The sequence below is a fragment of the Sciurus vulgaris genome (genome assembly GCF_902686455.1).
Source record: "Sciurus vulgaris genome assembly, chromosome: 1".
NCBI lineage: Eukaryota > Metazoa > Chordata > Mammalia > Rodentia > Sciuridae > Sciurus > Sciurus vulgaris.
The window spans coordinates 72,802,743-72,816,900 of NC_136461.1; the positions used below are offsets into that span (position 1 = coordinate 72,802,743).

Below are 14,158 nucleotides of genomic sequence, written 5' to 3' on the forward strand. Positions count from 1 at the left end.
TCACAGCTTTGAACTTGTTTCTACTTTGGAAAGAGATAAAAGGAAATGGCTGATGTCAGCTATTTCCAAAGCTACCATTTACATCTACAGACAAAAAGTGTTATGAGTAATATAGGGACCCAAAAGTGGCAAAACAACCATCCAGGGACCCTTAATGAAAAGTAAAGATTACAAATATTCTTAAAGATTGCTGGACTGATATAACATTTTAAAAGATGAAAACAAGGAGAAATAAGTAATTATTAAGAGCAGGGTAATGCTTGTGTGATGGTTTTACAGAAGTGTGGTAGCAAATTTACTTTTAATCTGTTTCTCTTGCACATCAGATGGTCCTAGTATTGTGTCAGGAGGTGGGGATGTTTTCCCCAGAGGTTGGTAAAGAATTCATGGTTAAAATGATACTTCAAAGTTAGTGTCTCTGTTTAACCATATGCTATATTAACCTTCAGCCAAGGAATAGGACACTCATCAACACCTAAGGCATTTCAAACTTGTGATTTCCACAGAGAAACGGTAACCCAAAACTCAAAACCTTCCTCCTTCCAGCTCAACTGACACTTTTCCTAATCCCTTCAACAGCAATGGCACTGGTGTTGGCATGGCCAAGAGTATCACAGGGGTCATGCTGTGAGGTACAAGTTCAGCCCCTGGGACAGGAACCATTCTGGGTGTTTTGTTTTGTTTTGCGATCTTTTGCCAAATAAATTCAGCCAGGAAAAAAAATCTGACACTGCTGGAGATGGAAGATATGCAAATGTTACTAAAGTGATTTTTGTGTGTGTGTGTGTGTGTGTTGTGGGGGGCTTTCAGTGTGAGTAGATAAAGACAAATTAAATGGAAAAGAGAAAAGGACAGAGACTAGGAATTTGGATGAATGTTGATTCCACTGCTGCCAATGGAAACTGACATGGAAGCCAACCCCATTTGTGTCTCACAAGCATAGATACTGGATTTCTACCAGAGCTGCAGTCAGTTGGACATGTCTGAGTATCACTCAGTTCCCAAAACGTGAATCTAGGTCAGTGAAATCGAGCAACATGCTTTTGTCCATCAATTCTCGGTGGCTTGTTTCTTTGTAGGAGATGGGGAAAACTGAGTTCGTGGTGCCTTGGAGAGTTTTAATTCTTTTCCAAAAATCCCCCTAAAAGGCACCCCATTCTGGCAGATGTTTCTGAAGTCATTTTGCTCACTGAGCCCCCAGAGGCTTCCCCAGTGGGCCTACCACAGGGCAGCAGTTCTGTAATCATTTGCCAGTGTTGAGCTGATCCCTTTCTTCTCCTCAAAGCCCACCAGTCACAGTGCTCTGTTCCTCCTCTAACTGGGCCTCACCTTCTGCACTGTCCTTTCCATTTTCACAGACCCTCCTCTCTTTACTTCTGGACAGCACTATGGCATGTAACTAGTTTTATTACTCCTAATTTTTATTCCTGATAAAGGCATTACAGCATAATGCCTTTCTCAAAGACCACCTTCAGCTTCTACTCCTCTGCCAAAAACTTTGGAGGCTGCCACAGCCCATAGATTAGAAAACCCCAACCCCTTTTGCCAAGGTACAAGTTGGACCAGCCTAAACTTCTATGTTAGACCTTTTCTTTCTTTCCCTGGACACAGGCCCCACCCATTACAGTCACAATGTCTCTTCATTATAAACAGGCAGTCCTCCGAGTTGTCCTGTTTGTAATGATCGCTTCTTTGGGTCAGCCTGTGGCTTATGTTCAGCCTTTGACTTCGGCATCCTGTGATCACTCCTTCCTCAGACCTTCCAGCACCTTTACCAGGATGGAGAGCCATTCATTAGGCAATTACCTTGTGTCACACTGCACAGTATTCGTCTTTTAATGCTTTCTTGTTTCTCCAGTTACGTCAGAGCAACCCTGTGGGCAGAAATTGTTTTTCACTCTTCTCAGTATCCCTATGCTTGGGATAGTATTTCTCATGTAGTTGCTGCTCAGTACATAGTGCTGTGTGACCAGGAAGCCCAAGCTTCAAGTTCTATGGTGATCTCTTTTCAATTTCCTTTTTAAGTCTTTCTTGCAGAAGAAACAATAAAAAACTTTAGTCTTTTTTTTTTTTTTTAGCTTTTTTTCCTCCCCGTCAGATTTTAATGTATGAATTAGAAAAGGATCTGGTTTGTTAGATATCCAACAGTGCGTGTGTATATGTGTATACATATAAAATTAAAACCTCCTAAAAGAAAATGGAACAATAAATACTAGAATCTTCTTCTTCTTCTTCTTTTTTTTTTTTAACCCTGAGACAGGCATAAAGATGTTGCAAAGCCAAAGTCCGCCATCACTAACAGTCACTAGGAGGGCAGTACCACAGCAGCAGAGTCTACAGTGAACCATCTTTAGAATAATTCTCACTGCAAGTGCTTTGTAATTATATGGATGCTACATTTTGCCAAGCAGTTGCACATTCCCATGTTCAAGGCATTGTCCTGCACCTTGACTGGTCATCATGAAATTTCCAGTGGGAAAGAATGATGCTTTCATTTCCTAGTGAGGTTGATTCAACTTTTTTTTTTTTTTTTTTTAAAGAACAGACTGAGTACAGGACATGGGGTTACACAGGGAGAGCTGGAGGCTAAGCCAGAACAACAATCCATGAATTTGGATTCTAAGTGCCCTGCTTTGCCCTCATAGCCCTTTTGGCCCAGTGGACAAATATGTCTCTTTAGTAAAATCAACAAATGATTATTTAAAAAGTAAATCCTTCTGTAGTATCAGAATGGCATGCAGTTTAATTTTCCTTTTTCTTTCTGGCACAAATCTTCACATGCTTAGGTACTGTTAGGCTTTTCTGTGTGTGTGTATATGTGTTGGGGGAAGTGGTATGGTAACATGGGTCGTATTCAAGTTTCCTGTTCTCAGAAAATGATGACATTAGTGATTTTTGATTACTTGGAATATTTTAATAAGGAATTTTAGCATGTGATGACATCCAAATTATTACCCTGTAAGGTATTACGTTTCAAGTGTATACAGTGTTGAATTTCAGGCAGCAAAAAAGGTCAGGAGTTCCTAGCTTTCTATGGCTTTAATTTGGACACTTACCTTACTTTCACTGTTACTAATGGGAATGTTATTTTACACCTATGTTATGTAGTGCTGGCCTCTTCATATGCTCATTATTTGGAATTCTAAGCTAGGTGCTTTGGGAAGTTTCAAGTATCCTTGAAGGTAGTGGCTCTTAACTTGGCCTGTGCATCAGAATCACCTGATGGAATTTTTTAAAAGTGCAGATGCCCAAACTCTCTCCCAGATTGAGCACACCAGAATTTTCTGAGATAGGCCAAAGGCAATGGGTTTCCAGAAAGCTTCTCAGATGATTCTAAACCACTCCTCTCACTAGGAACAACTAATGTGAGATCACTTTCAGACTTTGTCTTCTGTAAGTGAGGGTCTTGGATTGCACAGTTCCTTGTAAGGCCATTTGCCCTGCCACAGATACTTGAATTTCCCCTCAAGATAATCCACAGAATCAGTTGAGCACTTCTTGATGTTTCATTGTGTAATGGACAACAGCACTTTGACCACAATTTCTTTGTTTTTCCTCTGACATTTTCTTGAAAGCCCAAAAGGGGAGGAAAAGGCACATTATTATTATTCCCTTTCTCCTACTTGGTTAATTTTGCCTTCTTCCTGCCTTGGAACTAATGCTAAAATCCTGCATGGCTGTTTTGGTCTTATAGCTTCAAATTATTTATTGCTTTATCACGCCAAAGCATTTAATTTTGGCCACCCCAGTCTTGTTGGCATACAGCTCTGGGAATACTATCAGATAAGGCAAATGCTTCCAGGAAGAGGAGTATAAGCAGTTGGTATAAACTCCCAGACTATTTGGTTTTGTGTCTCAATTTCTCGATACAGACATGATAGATTTTGAAAATATCATTGTTTCGTGGGTCTGATGAATACAACTGGAAAAGACAACTAGATAACAAGACTAAATAACACTAAGTTAAAACTACAGTGGAACTGCCAGTAAGCCTTTCATGGTAGAGATCCAAAGGGGAAAGTCTCCTGGCTACATGTTAGGATTCCCTGAGACAACAATTAAAAGTTCCAAATCTTTATTCTTCCATTTCAATCACCCTGTTGATACTAGTTAATTCTCATTCTGTTTTTGAGTTTTACAGTAACTGTTCTAGTTGTCATTAAAGGAAATTCCAGGCAATAAAAAACATGCAAAATCCAAACACATTAAGGGATTTTCCATCTTCATTTTTATATGATGATCTATAAAATAACAGACGTTTTTGGACAAAAAATCAATGCTGAAGCTGAGTCAAAACAAGAGGAAATATTGTCTGAGTGATCTCTATTATGTAGTTAGTCATTCAAAAGGAAAACAGGCTGTGTGCTATGCAATTTAAATTAGCTGCAAAGCAGTTCTTGTCCTCATTCAAGGAATCTTACAAATGCAGTCAGTTATTTCAGGAAGTAGATCAGAAACCTAAAAGACATCTCCATTGAGATGCATTGTGAGCATTTTAATTTAAAATTACAAGCCTACTGGAATCCCACTTACTGTGTTGCAGCTCCATTTACATGACAAAGACATGGAAAAGTGGAGGGATGATCTCATAATTCTATTTTAAAATAATAATTTATTGTGATACAAAAGAACATAATTATTAATAAAAGAAAGAAAGAGAGGAAGAAAGAAAAGCACTACACAATACTGTAGGTGCCCAAAAGGAAAAACCAGTCTCTTGCACAGGGTTAGTAGGAAGGTGAGGCTGCTCCTCCCGCTCTACCCAGCCAGCAGATGGCAGAGTCCCCCAGCACATAGGTACTGTCGTCCCTGAGGCTGGGCAGCAGCTTCCTCATCTGATTCATTTCAGGGGAGTTTCAGCTAGAGGTCACCACCTCGTCCTCCTTTCCCCCTCCTGGCCTCACTCCTTCTCTTCCCTCCTCCCCCCTCTTCAATTTTCCTTCCTCCCCAGCACCCCCAACCCCACCCCAGACGACAGGACAGGACGACTGGAGGAATGAATGCTGCCAAGGAGATTGAGTTAAAGATCATTACTCAAAATTACCGTGAGTCCCTCCTGAGGGCAGATATCACAATCTGTCCTCCTGAGACAAACAGTACACAATTAATCCAGGTTCTTGGAAAGGAAGGCGATTGATTTTGTAAAGGATCTAAAAAAAGAATGGGTTAGATGCGGTACCAATTTACTCTTCACCATGTCTTTCTTTTTTCCTTAATTAAAAAAAAAAAAAAATTAAAAACAGGCTAGGCTTTAGAAAAGACAGGCATTATGCACAAGAGAAAGCAGGGGTAGACCTTGCTACTAGGGAATTATTTCTCCAAGACAATCACAGCCCTCTTCCAATAATAGATGTTTTTTTTCCTCATAAATTTTTTAAAAATTAAAGTCCAACATACAAAATGACCTTCTGGACCACGAATCCCTCTCTTCTTCGTAAAGTAAACACTGTTCCAACAGCTAACAGTATAGAATAGTTTTGCCTGTTATTTAACTTTATATGAATAAATAAGAGTGTGTATCCTTTGGAGGTTGGCTTGTTTTGCTTGAGTTGTGTTTGTGAGCAGCAGTTCCAGCTGTGGTGCAGTGAGGACTCATCTTTGAGAAGACAGATATTTTTTCTGGAAGGTGGCCAGTAAGTCCCATGCCTGTGAATGTATTAACTAATCTTATTCCTTTTTATAGGTAGAGGGGCAGGATGAAGGTGGCAGCTGTCCAGGGGCATGAAGGAAACTATGGAAAATGTAGGAGAAATCTATAGAAAAAGCAGGCTGCTCTAGAGACAAATTTTGATTAAACAGCATTTCTGGGATAAAATTTGATGTTAAAGATATTTAGGAATTGGTTCAAATCAACCTAACTTCCAGTACCTTGCCCATACCAATGTAAAATATTTAATAATAATATGCCCTTCTTTCTCCTTTCCTAGGTTGGTACCCTGTGTTAAATGTGTTCTGGGCTTTTTAGCAGAGAGTTGCTAAAATCTTCCTAGATGGATGATTTCATTTAAGTATACAATGCATGCACTATTAAATGTACTACAACCTAGACAGATATGATGACTATCTCCATTTAAGAACCCACTTCATTAACCAAGAATAGATTGCAACCCATTGCTAAGTGTTTCAAATGCAATAAGACCACCCAGAAACCCTTGGGCTCTCAGCTTTACATGAATATGTAAGAAATTGCTTTCAGACTCTGAAGGAAACCAGTACTCAGAGTGCAGTGACAGATGTGGGAAGTAATCAAGCTTTCAGTGTGTGGCACAGGAAAGTACAATTCACCTCTGTTTAAATAATTTGCCTTTTAAAAAGATGCCCAAGTGGCCAGGGCTTCTTTACAGAAGCAAGGTCCACATCAAGGTTTGCAAGGGAAAAAATAGATATCTGGGACAAAACTCATGCCCTCCCTGAGACCAGTCAAATCTTGGATATCAGCAAAAAGTGGGAAGAGGAGGGAGAGTTGGAGAGAGAGAGGACAAGAGAAGAGGGAGCTCCACCAAACCAACCCATAGTAAAATAATTTACAAAGGGTTTCCAACAGGAAAAAAAAAAAATGTGTATGGATGGGATGGGCACTATGTTTGGAACTTAAATGTCCCTAAAAAGTTCATGTGTCAGCTAGGCATGGTGGTGGCACATGCCTGTAATCCCAGCAACTCAGGAAGCTGAGGTAGGAGGATCACAAGTTCAAAGCCAGTTTGGGCAACTAGGCAGGTTATAAGCAACTTAATAAGACTCTGTCTCAAAATAAAAAAATAAGTTAAAAAAGTTGGGGATATGACTCAGTAGGCACCCCTGGATTCAATTCCTAGTACCAAAACAAAGCAAAAACAAAAACAAAAACTGTACTGTGTTTAAAAAAAAAATTCCATGTGTTAAAGGCTTGGTCCACATCCATGATGCTACTGGAAGGTGGTAGAATTTTAGCAGAAAGTTAGGTCATTGGGGGAGATGCCCTTGAAGGGGACATTGAGACCCCTGACCCCTCCCTGTTTCCCCACTGCCATAGGGTCAGCAGCTCTACTATGCCATGCATTTCCCACCATGATGTTCTCCTTTACCCCAGACCCAAAGCAACATGGCCAAGCAAGATAAATCTTTTTGCCTAACATGCATGGGTTCAATTCCCAGGATCTTAAAAAAAAAAACAAAAACAAAAACTAAATCTCTTTAAGTTGATTTATCTCAGATATTTGTGTCAGCCATGGAAAGCTGAGTGGGCAATTGAGATGAAGAGAAATTAGGGCCCAGGAAATGTGATTCTGGAACATGAGATCCTATTCAAAATGCTTATTTCATTAACTCTCAATATTTTCATCTGAAAAATGGGGGAAATAAACCAAGAACACTTCTGCATTTGTAAATGATAAATCTATCTCTATCCATCTGTTTTCTCTGTCTACATCAGTATTTATGTCTCCATGTCAGTAGTAGGACTTACCCAATTATCCACTTTACTGATGGTTCCAATTCAGGAGCTAGACTTCTCAAATCACTGGCTTACCTAAATATGAATTTCACCAACCCACCCATTTCTGACCTGAGTTCATTCCCTCTGGGAGATCTGATTGTTCTCCAGTTTGGTTTGTCCTCCTGCTCTCACTACAAAGTAAAAGGACGTTTTTGATGTTAGGAACATGGTAGGTGGGCATTTGCCAACTCCGCAGGCCCATGGTTTAGGCAGCACGTTTGCTGATGGAAAATACGATCTCCAAAGAATGCCTTTCTAGCTTGTGAGGACTATTTATAGCTTCTGACACAGGTTTCAAGTAGAGAATGAACATCATTATTAATACTAACTCATGAACTCTACAGGAAGGAGGGCTTATGAGTTCAACATAGGACGTCCTTAAGAGATGTGGTTTTAGAGAACCTGACAATAGGAAGGAAAAGATGAATAAAGAAATGGGAGTAAGTCGCTAAGACATAAATGGGACTCGGGCCTTGGCTTTCTTTTCTAGACCATCAGTGGTCCTCTTTTCTGACTGAAGGGTTTTCCCCCTCCAACTTTTTTTTTTTTTTACTTGCGAAAGAAATGTTGGTCTAACATCTCTGAAGGAATCGGGAGAATGCTAGTGCCCAGACTCCTGCTTCACAGTATTAATCTTGTCTTCCTAACTTTTAAGTTCTGACCTCTTTAGATCTCACCTTCCCCATCCAGAGGTCCACAAGAAAATCCTTGATCAGTTGGGCTGGTTTGCTCATGTCTCATGAATGTGCTTTGCTTACTCTTTGCTTCTGTAACAGCCTCACCTGAAAGACTCTCACTGACTCCCATCCTGCCACATGCCATCTGTCCTTCAAGATGCACATGGAGACCCATTTTCTCCAGGAAACTTTCTCTGAATATCTAGCCCAGAGGGAATCACCCTTTTCCTCTAAATTTTGAACAGGAATTAGAGGGTATTTCATATAATGTCATGTTAATTAGCCATATTATATTATCTCTTATTTTATTATATGCTAGTTTCCCCTACTATTTGAGTTAGTGTCCTGGTGAGTTAGGGGCCTGCTGCATTGTTTGAGTCAGGGGCCTAGCCTACTCAGAATGACAGAAAGGGCTACTTTTTAAAATTTGTCCATCTACAAAGGGATTGTGAACTCAAAGACATGGTATGGAGACCAGCTTAAGCCCTCTTCTTCTTTTGTACTCCATTTCAGACATGGCAGATCAATTTGACTGCCAAACATACCACAGTTACTCCTGAAGGAGAAATACATCTTCTTAGATGCCCTGAATAACACCATTCATCAAATGCTCTCCCCTTCAAGATATCATCTTTTTTATACACAGAGAGTTGACACAGTTCTCTGGATGAAGCAGACCAAAAGACATACCATAAAGAGATGAAAAAAAAATTCACCATGATACACGCCAAATCTTGAGACACAACATTCAGCAACAGTTGTTAAAATCCCTAGAAATACCATTAAAGATAAAGTTTGGGAAAAAGGGGAAAGGCCAGCTAAGCCAGCCAGAGCTGCAGGGGGAAATTCAGCCTAGGGCGATGATTGCTTGCCAGCAAGCTGCCCCAGGTACATTAGCACTGAGGTAGAAAAGGAAGAACCCCAAAGGGCAAATCAATGAATTGTGTAAGTCAGAGCAGACAGATCTGTTCCCTTTCCCTAAGAGGAGTCTCTGCATTTGGTGCTTGAATAAGTTATGCATGTTGATGTACAGGACCCACTCAGAGGAAGGGGCTGCTGTACCATCCCACTATTTAGCGCTAGCCTCCTGACCTGGGGTGAGGCACTCAATCTAGTTTTTTTTTTTTTTTTTTTTTTTGGGTGCTGGGGATCGAACCCAGGGCCTTGTGCTTATAAGGCAAGCACTCTACCGACTGAGCTATCTCCCCAGCCCCTCAATCTAGTTTTCTTATCAGCAAAAATGAATAACACCACCTCATTTATCAATTCATCCATTCACAAGGTATTCATTTAGGGCCTAGGAAGGGTCAAACATGAAGGAACACAATGGGGAGGAAACAGACAGGTTTTGCCTTTTGGGATGTCTAGATCACCTCCCTGGGTTAAAGTTACAGAGAAGAAAATTGTCTTTGAACTGGAAAGTACTGTGACAAAAGAAAAGTCTTGATCATCAGTGACTTCCACTCTTAATCTAGCTATGTGACTGGGCAAGTCACAATTTTTCTGGGCTTTCTTAATTTCATCTAAAAAATGGGGACATTTCCTATCCTAAAATTTAATTACTTTGAATACAAATGAAGAAGTTAGGCTTTTTAGGTACTTCTGAGTCAGAGTCTTCTAAAAGATTATTATGAAATAGTTCAGACACAACAGAAGGATAAGAATAATATAACAGGCCTTTATGTACCAACTCTCTTACATAAAAGAGGAAACCTTGCAAGGAGCTCTACCTGGGGGCATGCCCTCTCATCCCCAGATTGCATAACCGTGATGAGTTTGGTGCTTATTATTCTGAATCCTGGTTGTTCAAGGAAATCTGGTGTGTGACTAAAAACGTTTCACCAGTGAAGAGCTCTTTCTACACTTGGATGTTCTTGGATCTAATGAATGCCAGATCACGGCAGTGCATATCACACACTTCTCAGTTGCCACTCTGTTCTCTCCCTGCCAACCCTGCTTGCTGCCCACCTGGTGGACAGATCAGAAAAGCCCTGTAGCAGGCACTGCTGCTGCAAGGAGAAAAATAGTATTGTATTTACCTTGAGGGCCTTCTGCGCAGCTTCACTAGACCCAATTGCAATCAGGTTAGGCCCAGCCATGCTGCAGAAACTCTTCAAATGCAAAGCATCAGCTACAGGGACTGTGGAGACTGCGTAATCCTACACAGACAAACAGAAAAACAAGCAGTTTAGTATTGCAGAGTAATTCTAAAACTGATTAAATGCTGCCTGAACTGCACTTGCTCATTTGAAGGCTGTTGGGCCCTGAACATCTGAAGGAAAAATTGTGACCCACAGGTTTGGTAATGTCAGGTAACTGGCAATGAAGACTACTTCTGAGAAGCAAGCAGAATTTTCTCCCGATATGACTGCGTCAAGAGCTTTTCCAGCTCTCTGGACTATGAAGTGGACCACCGTGGGATGGTTTGAATACTCTGTGCAAACTGTGGCTCAGTCAGAGCCTCATGTCCTCATAGGGGTGGAACTTACTGACAGTTATATTCTTTCCTAAGCAGTCTGGAGAGCCATATATTGATGACCAGGAAGGGAGCCTTGAAGGGAGATGTGCAATACCTAGTCTAGTTTCCAGCACATAGTAGGCATCCATGTACAGACAATCTCTGACTTCCTGATTGTGATCAGAAAAGTAATATTTCATATAAAAGTCAGTTGGATCTCTAAATTTTCTTTCTTTCTGTCTTCTTCTTTTTTTTTTTTTTTGGTCACTGATTGCTCCAGGACCATTTGCCAGGTGTTTGTATCATTATATAGTGGAAGAAAACAGAGGATGACCATGCTAACTTAATCAGTTGCTCCTGTTAATTAATGAAGCCTAATTATCAAGAAATTTGAATTTGAAGACATTCAAAGCTTCTAGCAAATGTACAAATACTAGGACTTATTTTGCTACACTGGTGAAATATAAACAGCATTACTCATAACATATTGATTCAATGGGTCTATGAATATTTATTAAGTAATTACTCTGCCAGACATAAATTATCCTTTACCTACCTTAAAAGTATCAGCCAAGATTTCAGCACCTCGTTGATTTGTCCTTTTGGAAAGGCCCACAAAAAATTCTCTGCCTATAACAGATGTCATGAAACAAAGTGAGTGGGTGACCCCAGTGACTGTGCACGATTTCTTTTATCTATAAATACTGACCTGAGAGCACTACATAGTTCTTTCCTGTCACAGAGAACAGCTCCACCCAAGAGAATCCTGTTCCCTTTACAAAAAATTAATCTCAAATAATTGCCCTTAAAAATAAGCTTTTTCAAATTCACAGAGACAGGAAACAGGATGGAGGTTTCCAGGAGCTGAGAGGAGAAATGAATGGAGGAGTTTAATAGAGTTTCAGTTTGGGAACTGCATGTCGGTGTGTGTAAGAGTGTGAAGGTACATACTGCCTCTGACTGTACCCTCAGAAACAGACCTGATGGTAAATTTTATGTTATGTATATTTTACCTCAATAACGAATTAACTGTTCATTTAAGAAACAAAAAAATTAAACATTCATAATCTATAATCACAAATTAGGAAATAGCAATGACGAGTTAGCAGTGTTGCCCTTTGTTACCCCCTAAAAGAATAATGCTTTTAATTAAGTCAGAGGCCTTTTCTTACAAACATCATGTAAGGCCTGAAAAAATAATATGGGTAATATGAGTTTAGTGCTTACACCTGATCTTCAGGTCTGTTCTCTAAGAGCTCCACCTTTAAAATTACGCATCTGTTTATTTCAAATTGAAACATCAAGACACCTATTTGCAAAGTGAAGAAGTTAAGGAAGATGGAACTTGGCATTTGATGTCTCTGAAATTCTGCAATTTTTCTACTCAGAAAGCAAACACTAGGTAAAAATAGTCTCTAAGTTTAGGCAATGAGGCAACTACTGTAGAAAGGCTTGGTTAGGCAATACATAGATGTGGGGATTCTTTGGAGGAAAAAAATTCCACTTGAAAGCATGAAGGTACATACTGCCTCTCACTGTACCCTCAGAAACAGATCTGATGATAAATTTTATGTTATATGTATTTTACCACAATAAAGAATTCACTTTTCATTTAAGAAATAGAAGGCCCTGCTCCCTCCCACGGAAGGCCCAGTCCACAGCCAGGTACTCAGAACACGCCTGCCCAGTGAGAGCTTTTCTGCACAGAGCCAACCTCAAGCCCCAGACCCAGCAGTGGCCCCGGCCCAAAGGGGGCTTCTGGGACCAGGGCAGGGGAGCGAGAGGATTTCCCGAGCAGCCCAGCTCCCTCCAGCGGGGTCAGGCCCTGTCTATAGCCAGCTTCTAGGAGCAGGCCTGCCCAGTGAGAGGATTCCATGCAGAACCAGCCCACAGCCCTGGAACCAATAGCGGGCTAGGGGCAGCTTTCTTCGGAAGCACTGCATTATCAAGTTCCTCCAAGACTTCAGGCTACTGAAAGCTTGGGAGGTGATATACTGGAAATCTACAGGGACACTATAAGCCAATAGAGGAAATCCACAATATCTCAGAGTCCCACTGATATCTGACCAATATGAGAAAACAGGGAAGAAAATGTCCCAAACAAACCTAGATACTATATCAATAAAACCCAATGACAGCACAGCAGAAGAAATGTCAGAAAGGGAGTTCAGAATGTACATCATTAAAACAATCAGGGAAGCAAACGAGGAGATGAAACAGCAAATGCAGGCATTAAATGATTGCATGAATCAACAGTTAAAAGAGCAAATACAGGAAGCAAAAGTCATTTTAATAAAGAGTTAGAGATACTGAAAACAAACAAACAGAAATCCTTGAAATGAAGGAAACAATAAACCAAGTTAAAAACTCCATAGAAAGCATAACCAATAGGATAGAATACCTGGGAAGACAGAACCTCAGACACTGAAGACAAAATATTTAATCTTGAAAACAAAGTTGACCAAACAGAGAAGATGGTAAGAAATTATGAACAGAATCTACAAGAATTATGGGATATCATGAAAAGGCCAAATTTAAGAATTATTGGGATTGAGGAAGGCTTAGAGAAACAAACTAAAGGAATGAACAATCTATTCAATGAAATAATATCAGAAAATTTCCCAAATCTGAAGAACGAAATGGAAAACCAGGTACAAGAGGCTTATAGGACTCCAAATACATAAAATTACAACAGACCCACACAAAGGCACATTATTATGAAAATACCTAACATACAAAATAAAGACAGAATTTTAAAGGCTGCGAGAGAAAAGAGTCAAATTACATTCAGGGGGAAACCAATAAGAATATCAGCAGATTTTTCAATCCAGACCCTAAAAGCTAGAAGGGTCTGGAACAACATTTACCAAGCCCTGAAAGAAAATGGATACCAACCAAGAATCTTATACCCAACAAAACTTACTTTCAATTTGATGACAAAATAAAATCCTTCCATGATAAACAAAGGCTAAAAGAATTTACAAAAAGAAAGCTGGCATTACAGAACATCTTTAGCAAACTATTCCATGAGGAAGAGATGAAAAACAACGATGCAAATCAGCAACAGGAGGAACTAGCCTAAAGGAATAGCCAAATAAAGGAGAAACCAAATCATGTCAAAAAACAAAAATGAGTCAAATGACTGGGAATACAAATCATATCACAATAATAACCCTGAATGTTAATGGCCTGAATTCATCAATCAAAAGACATAGACTGGCAGATTGGATTAAAAAGAAAAATCCAACAATATGCTGCCTGCAAGAGACTCATCTCACAGAGATACCCACAGACTAAAGGTGAAAGGAAGGGGAAAAACATACCATGCACACGGACACAGCAAAAAAGCTGGAGTATCCATCCTCATTTCAGATAATGTGGACTTCAAGCCAAAACTAGTCAGAAGGGATAAAGAAGGACATTACATACTGCTTAAGGGAAGCAAAAATCAGCAAGACATAACAATCATAAATATCTACGCCCTGAACATTGGCTCATCCGTGTACGTCAAACAAAGTCTTCTCAATTCCAGAAATCAAATAGACCACA

General features: G+C 40.0%; 1 protein-coding gene across 1 annotated transcript in view; it reads right to left on the bottom strand.

Annotated features, from left to right (window-relative positions):
- DDAH1 (dimethylarginine dimethylaminohydrolase 1) overlaps positions 1–14,158 on the bottom strand; it is a 128,433-nt gene that overhangs the window by 22,447 nt on the left and 91,828 nt on the right. Inside the window, exons 3-4 of the mRNA XM_079139957.1 lie at positions 11,166–11,239; positions 10,191–10,310 (exon numbers count right to left, since the gene is read on the bottom strand). Coding sequence (XP_078996083.1) covers positions 10,191–10,310; positions 11,166–11,239 — 194 coding nt within the window. The remainder of the gene's footprint in view (positions 1–10,190; positions 10,311–11,165; positions 11,240–14,158) is intronic.